Source organism: Sphaeroforma arctica (genome assembly GCF_001186125.1).
Source record: "Sphaeroforma arctica JP610 unplaced genomic scaffold supercont1.887, whole genome shotgun sequence".
In the NCBI taxonomy this organism is placed as follows: Eukaryota; class Ichthyosporea; order Ichthyophonida; genus Sphaeroforma; species Sphaeroforma arctica.
This window is the reverse complement of record NW_014039671.1, coordinates 4,282-13,217: the sequence shown is the minus strand read 5'-3', so window position 1 is coordinate 13,217 and position 8,936 is coordinate 4,282. Positions and strand designations below refer to the sequence as shown.

Sequence of the window (8,936 nt, the reverse complement as noted above, 5' to 3'; positions counted from 1 at the left end):
GACTCGATAACGCTGCTTTCAGTACTTTTCGTTCGGAATTTTCGAGTGCGACATTGGATGTATATCTCTGTTTGCTTGTACAGTTGATGTATGTTTTAGTGCTACATACTATGTACGTAAATATCATAGCAAGCGTGTGATTTTTTATGTGTACAAAAGCTACAGATCACACGAGTATAAAACAAAGATATACTGAGAATGTATTGAGGCCAGTGACATTATTCATACGTTTACGTGTTCGCACACACACAGTCACACACACACACTCTCTCTCTTCCGTAGAGGGTATCTATTTTAATACACATGAGAGTAGAGTGCCTATTCTCTAATATACATAGTGTTCCTACTAATTCTACCAATAGTCACCCCCCACAGCCCTTTTTCTATTTATATGTTGAATACGGCGTGTTATAGGTTATAGCCCTCCGCATTATTATTGTACAAGTCCAAGAGGCTACGGACGTATATTTATTTTTAAGTCCTCTAGTAGGCCCTATAAAGTCCCCACAGATCCCAACGATTTGCATTTTTATATAATAAATACGCATTCATAAATCACTGCCCATAGGCATAGCCCTCTTCAGGCTCTTCTCTCTGTTTGATTTCAGTGATTGGAAACAAATATTTCCCTTCTTTTAGTGCTTTTCGTCTCAATTCATACTTTCGTAGAAAAAACTAATCTACACGGAAAAGTCACCCGCCCAAATTCGAACTGAAAAACATATCCATTGTCTATTGGTCAATAGAACAGAACACATGGATGTTGACTCCAATCAAAACGCTGGCCTATATATATTTACGAGAACGATATGTAGATCTATGTTGTCGTAAATATGAAGTGGTCGCAAATCAAAATGAACTGGCGCGGACAGAGCTATTTCCAAGTTCCGGTCCAGCATTTCTACATCCGCAGTTTCCGCAGAATTGCGTATCGCGTGGTTCGATTAGTTTACGACATAAATCTGGTTTCAATTTCTTGGATGGTTTTTTTCTATTAACGCCATCATGGAGTGTTCGTCAATTCGATGGCTTTGATTATCTCTACACACGCCCAACTTGTCGATATTACATACTGTACTCTATTAAAAAAATAAAAATTCTAAAAAGATAAACTGATATTTAGTAAGCACGTTAAATCGGAACGGTATCAGATACGACCATAGCAAACACGCGTACGCGCACGTAGTTGGATAGCTGTACGTATAGACTAGATACACAGAGACTTCTTATCTCCGCATACACAATGACCTCAGACCAGGATACGATAGTGCTAGAGAGCCTTCTGGTTCAACTACTAACACCAGACAATGACGTGATTAACAGTGCAACCGTAGAGATTAAGAAGATCCTCAAACAGTCCGCTGGCTTACAGGCACTTGTCACTGTTGTGTGCAACTCAAGCAACGAGGGAGCCCGACAAATGGGAGCCACTCTATTAAAGCAACGCATAGCAACCTCGTGGACTAAGCTTGCGCCCGAGTTGAAGAATGCGATCAAGGAGACATTATTGCATCTAGTACTGAACGATAACTCGAGAGCCGTGCGCCAGGGTGTGGCACGGGCTATATGTATGATTGCTAAGCATGAGGTACCTACCGGGCAATGGCCCAACTTTATGGACTGGTTATCTCAGTGCACAAACAGCACAGTGCTGGCACACAAAGAGATCGGCATGCTGGTGTTATCTAGTCTGTGCGAGACTATGGGGGAGCAGCTAAAGCCTTTCTACCCCTCCATGTTTGGCCTATTCCAGACCGCTGTGGTGGAGAGAGAGTCGGCTGAGATTCCGTACCACGCTATGAACACTATCTCCACACTACTGCCGTATTTTGAAACACCTGAGTTTGAGCAATTACACGCGTTGTTGCCGACCATGGTAGAGACCTGCAAGTTTCTTCTACACAAAGACGAGACCCAAGGCTTAAAGGCAATGGAGTTCTTCGATGAGCTTATGGACAGTGAATTCCCACTGTCCGGCGAGAATGCCGCACTTCTCATGGGCTTCTTCCTGGAGGTGGCGTCCAACCAAAACGCCGAACACAGTGCACGTCAGTCGGCTATCTCACAGATCGTCTCTCTCAGCAACTCAGACAAGAAGACGGTTATCATCAAGAACGGCTTAGTCCCGCACATTGTCAATGCCGTGTTTATGATCATGGCTGAGCCTGAGCAAGAAGATCTGGAGGAGGATGAGGCGGCCATCTCTGATTTGGCAGCACAGATCATCGATAACTTTGCCCTCAATATGCCCCCGAGTGCCGTGGTCGACCCCTCGTTGGAAATCATCGGCACGGCAATGGCCAACCCAAATCCAAGGTATGTGAGTGTGCGTGGTGTCTATGTTTGTTGTATGGGTGGGTGGATGGATGTGTGTATTATACGGATTGTATTTGTATGTACGTATATATATATCTGTATCCGTATATATATATATATATATATTAATATGTACATTTCTATAATTATATATATATATAGCTCACATGTTATTAAATTTTTATGCGCCCTGTGTTGTGTTTCGAAGTCATATATCATGTCAAGCCCGTCAAGCTAGGATTTTATTCTACTTGGCGTATCAGTGCCGTCCGAAGGTGTTTATGTCTGAGTGCTGATCATATCATTTCGTTTACACGAGTATGCTTTCGCACTCCCCTAGTCAAATATCGATTCATTTTTGTGCTTATACTCCTTTGGTCCGTTTACGTTTATTGTACGTCTTTATATGGGGATACGAACTGTGCGGGCTATGCGTGTATATGTAGATACAGCAATATAATCATGCTAGACTATATATGGACAAACGGGTCCTCATGTCTGGAGGTTCATAAGCCTTTGTACTTCATATTCCAAGCATTGGGGTTGAATGTTAGTCGAGATAGCTTATTTACACGTTAATATCACTTAATAGTATAGCTATGAATTCTAAACGCGAATTAATTGTATATATCCCTGGGTAAGAACCGAGCTTTCGTGTGTATATTAGACTTCACAAAATATATGTTACATTTTAATCTGGGAAAGGTTCGGACTATTGAACGTGCATACAAATTATATATATATATATCAAGAGCCAAGCAGAGCTGTTCTTTGTTAAACCCGGTTTGAATTCAGGTTGTGTACACCTATACTCTAGTGAGTGTTAGCCCCGAGTTTGCCATGTACGAGTAGTACGTTGTAGTAGAGTATATGATGTTACATTTTCAGAATCGCTCTGAATGTTTGTGGTCGCTGGTAACAGGCGCCATTAACGTGATGACACCCTGAGCAACTGATACTACCCACGTTACCACGTCCATAACCGTGGTAACATCCACATGTATGTATATTTATATCAAGAGTCACACCACATGAACATCCACATGTATGTATATTTATATATAAAATTATACCATACATATCCAGTGCTCTAGAAACTATTCCCAACCTATACCTCAACCCTAACAACCGTCCACCCGCGCCGTTGCCATAGATACCGTCGCGCAGCCATCATCGGCCTAGCCGTTCTAGCCGAGGGGTGCTCCGAGTATCTCAAGAACATGCTCACAGGCATCCTACCCGCTCTCTACAAGGGACTCGAAGACCCAGACGTCTCTGTACGCGAAGCCTCGTGCCTGGCCCTGGCTCAGTTCTCTCAGTTTTGCCAACCAGACATCGGGGATCACTGTGGTGAAGTCATGCCACGCCTCTTCGCGTCGCTCGAGTCACCGTCCGAAGACCTGCGGGAGAAGTCAGTGCACGCACTCGAGTCCTTCTGCGAGTTCCTGGGTGATAAGATAGTGCCGTACCTGGATACCATGATGGCTAAGATGCACCACATGCTGGTCAATGGTTCGCGGGGGGTTCAGGAGGTGACTGTGTTGGCTATAGCGGCTGCTGCTGTATCGGCGGGGTCGGCCTTTGAGCCGTACCTGAATGAGGTGTATGGCGTGCTCAAGCAGCTGATGTCATTGAACACGGAGGAGACCGCTAACCTGCGCGCGTACGCGACGGAATGCCTGGGCCACATCATGAAGGTTGGTGGTGTGAGGTGTTTGGGGGTGGTTTAGGGTTTAAGCGGTTGCCTGGGGTGTACCGGTGTGCGTTGGTGGGATGGCGGGGTGTGTATGCTCGGGATAGTGAACTCTGGATAGCTGATAGTGATTGCTTGTTTAATGCCTGTATGTGGTGAATAGATGGTGTATATGCAAGAACTATGGGAACAAATAATACGTCCGCATAGAATGTTTCATACAAAAGGTGTTCATGCTGTATATATGCACGGATATTATATCCCGTTTTATTTATATACATAGCATTAGCAGACAATAACGCATCCGCATAATATTTTATATAATAGGTGTTCATGTTGCATATATACATGTCTATTATATCTAGGTTAATCTATTATATACATCAGGGTTTTAGGGTTCTTATTCTATACATCCTGTTCTATTTATAAATATAGCATTATCAGGCAATAATTAATATATACGCGAGTTCCGTTTGTAAAACACATGCGACAGGTGTACACTGCTATAAGTTGATATCACACATTTGGTTCTATAAGCATATTCCTGAAGACCCTCCGTCTGCTCACTAGATTTCAAAATATTGCAGTCATTGATATATATACATATACATACAGTCATTTATATTTATGTTTATAACTATTGTGTTCACACGTCTGCGTACGGTAGTGGTTGTCGGTGGTATCTGTAGTCTTTCCTATTCAGCTAATCCCGATGGTTTTCAACGAGTACAATCCCCGTTTAATCGAAAGATACACACACACATATATATATAATGCTTTTTGTACGATATCAAACTTTATAGTATAGTTGTTCGGATGTGTTCCCAGAACAACGTACTCGCGTGGAGATGCAAATGGGCTGTTCTTGTTTTGTTAATGTATTTGACTTGTATATTGTGTACTTGGAAACTGTGTATAGCTGTATATGATGTTATTTAATCAGAATCGCTCTGAATGTCGATGAGTGCTGGTAACAGGCGCCATTGACGGGATGACAAACCTGAGCAACTGATGCACTTATAAAGCACAAAAAATCAAGACAAGCACATGTGGTTGGTTATATACACCCCCATAAGCTGCTGCTACTATGCGTATAACATGTGGTTATTTACACCCACATACGCTTCTACTATGCGTATTATATGTGGTTATATACACCCACATACGCTTCTACTATACTATGCGTATAACATGTGGTTATATACACCGACATACGCTTCTACTATGCGTATAGTCGGAAAACCTTGTGCAACTGACACACTCAACTTATAAGCACAACAAATCAAGACAATATCATGTAGATATATACACACATACGCTTGAGAACTACGAATAATCGATATATGGATGGGCCCTTCACACATTCGTTGCCAGATCTGAGTTGTGTTTATTGTTATGAAAGGGCAGCAGAAGAGCACATTCATATCACCGGAAGTATTCATCGGTATATGTCTTGTACCAATTCCAGTGTTTTGTTTAGTAAGCGCCATGACATCTTGAGATTAGTCATGCCCACCATCGTTGGACTTGACCTTTATCTATGCAGATGTTTATATATATATATGGATGTGTTTTAGGTGTTTTAGTATTTATGCAGATGTATATATATATATATGGATGTGTTTTAGTATTTTTGCAGATGTATTTATATTTATTTATATATATGGATGTGTGTGTGCTACTGCGGCGACTGTTATACTCGCATACCACACAATGCGGCTTGTGTGGCTGGTTGTCTGCCCAAAGTCTTCATACACTCACAGTGTCCTATTGTTGGTATATTCCCTGGCTATCTTTCTGCGCAGCCGTAGTGTGGCGATCTGTCCAACCCACCCCTTCTCCGCTCAGTTGTATAGCTATGATGTACTACCTCACCCTCCCTTACTCAGAAACTCTTTATACCTACTTAAACCTACATATACTTTACTTATACTTAACCTCTGTACCGATACCTACACTCTTCCATCCACACAGAACCTGGGCCGCAAGTACTTTGAGAACGACCTGCCCGATCTCGTACGCGTAGCCACCGAGGGGCTGACCCTAGAAGACCCGGTCATTGCGCAGTGCACATACGGCTTCTTTGGGGCCTTATCCGTAACCTTCAAGAAGGACTTTGCGCCGTACCTACCCAGCCTGCTGCCCATCCTGGTGGGCCAGATCAAAGAAGCCGAGCAGAGTGTCATCTACAAGCGTGGCGGGGATGAGGGTGAGATCGACCTGGGCGACTCAGACGACGAAGACGAAGACGAGAACGAGATCCAGACCGTGATGATCGACCCCAGTGTCATGGAGGCTGCTTCCAGCGCAATAGACACGCTCGGGTACTTCGCTGTAGAGATCAGCCACGACTTCATTCCGTACATCGAGGCATGTCTGCCCATGCTGCTGTCACTGCTCGAGTTCAAGTTCAACAACGACATCCGCAAGGCGGTCGTCAGCACGCTGTGTGACTTCATCCGCTGCTCCCACACCGTGTTTGACGACAGCAAGGAGTGGCAAGCCGGTATCCCCGTGGTTAACCCACTCTCCCAACAGACCATGCACCTCATCGCAGAGATCATACCCAAGCTCACCAAGACCATGCAGAAGGACTACGACCGTATGGTTGTGCTGGCCATCGGCACGTGTCTGGAGCCCAATGTACCCATCATCGGCCCGGCGATGATTGAGGGTAACCTGGCTGACTGGTGCAACACCATCGCCATGCTCATCAACCGACAGGTGGTGTGTCAGGAAGACGACGGCGACAACGACGACGAAGACGCGGAACACACCATGGCTGAGTACGATAGCATGTTGGTGGACGTGGGATGTGACCTGTTGAGCGCCACCGCTCAGGTCATGGGCCCGTCCTTCAACGGACCGTACTTCGAGACCTTTGCCAAGATTCTGCGCAAGTTCTACGTAAGTGACATGGTGTGCGGGTCGTGCCTGTGTTTTTATGGTTTAGGTCAGGTCGTGCCTTTGTTGACCCGCGCTCTGGCTATAGGGTTGGGTTGGAGATAGGGTTACTCGAAGACTGGGGCCTGTGGGCGGTATTGCGTGTATGCGTGAAGCACCTCGTGTTGCTAGATAGTGTACAATCGATGTGTGGATGTGGTTAGAAGGTCGATTATGTTTTATCGTCCTTGGGGGGTGTTGATCCTAGTTGTGATTTGCCCAGTGTCACCGTTTAAGGCGTTGTGAGCAAACTCTAGAGTGCCATTGCGATGAGGGTTGAGTGGATGTACACGAGTCTGTATCTTTATACAAACATATATACGGTATATATATATATATTGCTTCTATTATGAAATAACTATCACGTGGATCATAGTAGTATGTTGCTTCTGTGGTCGTACATCAGCGCATGTTAAGCGGATATTTTTCTGCACATAATGTGTGACTTCTATGCACCGATCGAACGTTGAGATGTGCCCTGATGAGACCATATTTCAACATATCGCCTCTCTATAGGTGCTGTTGATGTACGATGCTTTTCTTTCCCTCCTATCCGATTCAAATCTCCACTCTCGTACCCACTTCTGCATTCTCCTACACCTATCTTACTCCTACCCCTTTTATTATCATCAATATAATACTGAATTCTCCTACCTGTCTTTATCATACCCCTTCATTATCTTCAAAGTAACATCCCCCAGTATATTCCTGTACTATTGTCAACCAGTCCACCAACCAAAAACCTACCACATCTACTAACGGCACGATACACCCCCATATATCCCCCACACCACCAGAAACCCAACTCTAACGAACAAGACCGTAACCTCTGCATGGGCACACTTTCCGACCTTGTTAAAGCCATGGGCCCCAGCATCACCCCCTACGCCGACGAGATGTACAGCATGTTCTCCAAAGCCATCGCCGACCCGGACGAGGGCGTCAAGGTCAGCGCCATCTACACCGTAGGCCTGCTAGCCCAGCATGTACCCTCCCTGGTCACCACCCACGCCAATGAGATGCTGACCAGTGTCTACCCGTTCTTCACCAACCCCGACAGCAGCGCGGCGGTGGTAGACAACTCGTGCGCCATGATCGCCCGGCTCATCACCGCCGCCAAGTCACAGGGTGACCCTAATGCCGTGCTGCCGCTGGCCAAGATAGTGCCGGTGGTGGTGGGAGCCCTACCCCTCAAGGACGATATGCAGGAGAATGATGTGGTGGCGGCTATGCTGCTGGGTCTGTTTGAGACACATTCGGATGTCGTCTTCCCCTTGCTGGGCCAGTTGATCGGCGTGTTTTCGCATCTGTTGAGTATGGGCAAGGAGCAGAGCCTGCTGACAGACAGCACCATCGTTGCCATGACAACGCTGTTCAAGGGCCTGTCCTCGGCACACCCCAACGAGCTTCAGCAGTGCTTAGCGACGTTGAGTGAGAGCCAGAGGACGTCAGTACTAACACTTATTCAGTCACAATAGGGCCGGCCGTGTGTTCAAATAAGAGTTGGCCAATACCGGGTGGACTAAGTTGTAGACGGTTCTGGTCGCATGTGCGTATACCTTATTGGCACCCCTCGGCGGCTGCCACAGGGGTTGTTGGTGTGGGATGCGGATGTTTTTAATATTAGGAATATGTAATGGAAGTACATATCACATAGACGCGTGCAATGTGAGGGGCAAGCGTCTGATTAAATTAAAGTTTTGTAAAAGAGTTTGTGAGTTTTGTTTTGAGTATTTATAAGAGTCTGTGAGCTCGGACTAGTGCCGGCTTAGAAATCGGGGGTTGTTTATATCCGAATGCGTGTTTAAAGCAAGTATGTGCATGCGTGTTGAAAGCAAGTATGTACATTCGTGATAGTGGCTTGAGTATGGAACAAGTTTACCAATCAGTTCAGCTTGTTAAGAGTATATGTACTTTATTGCATATGTTCTAGAAATTCGGAATTTTTATATCCTCCCGCTTGTCTGGAGTGCATAAAACAAAC

At 45.2% G+C, this 8,936-nt stretch overlaps 1 protein-coding gene across 1 annotated transcript; it reads left to right on the top strand.

Annotated features, from left to right (window-relative positions):
- The first annotated feature begins 1,084 nt into the window (after positions 1-1,084).
- SARC_09096 (hypothetical protein) lies at positions 1,085-8,663 on the top strand. Its single transcript, XM_014296897.1, has 4 exons — positions 1,085-2,316; positions 3,470-4,013; positions 5,984-6,916; positions 7,750-8,663. Exons 1-4 carry the CDS (start codon positions 1,244-1,246, stop codon positions 8,428-8,430), a joined length of 3,231 nt encoding a protein of 1,076 aa, XP_014152372.1. The 5' UTR covers positions 1,085-1,243; the 3' UTR covers positions 8,431-8,663.
- Positions 8,664-8,936: the final 273 nt, after the last annotated feature.

Coding starts and splice junctions, on each gene's coding strand:
- SARC_09096 (XM_014296897.1), top strand. CDS start 1,244: ATGACCTCAGACCAGGATACGATAGTGCTAGAGAGCCTTCTGGTTCAA. Junction 2,317..3,469: donor ATGGCCAACCCAAATCCAAG/GTATGTGAGTGT, acceptor CCGTTGCCATAG/ATACCGTCGCGCAGCCATCA. Junction 4,014..5,983: donor GCCTGGGCCACATCATGAAG/GTTGGTGGTGTG, acceptor CCATCCACACAG/AACCTGGGCCGCAAGTACTT.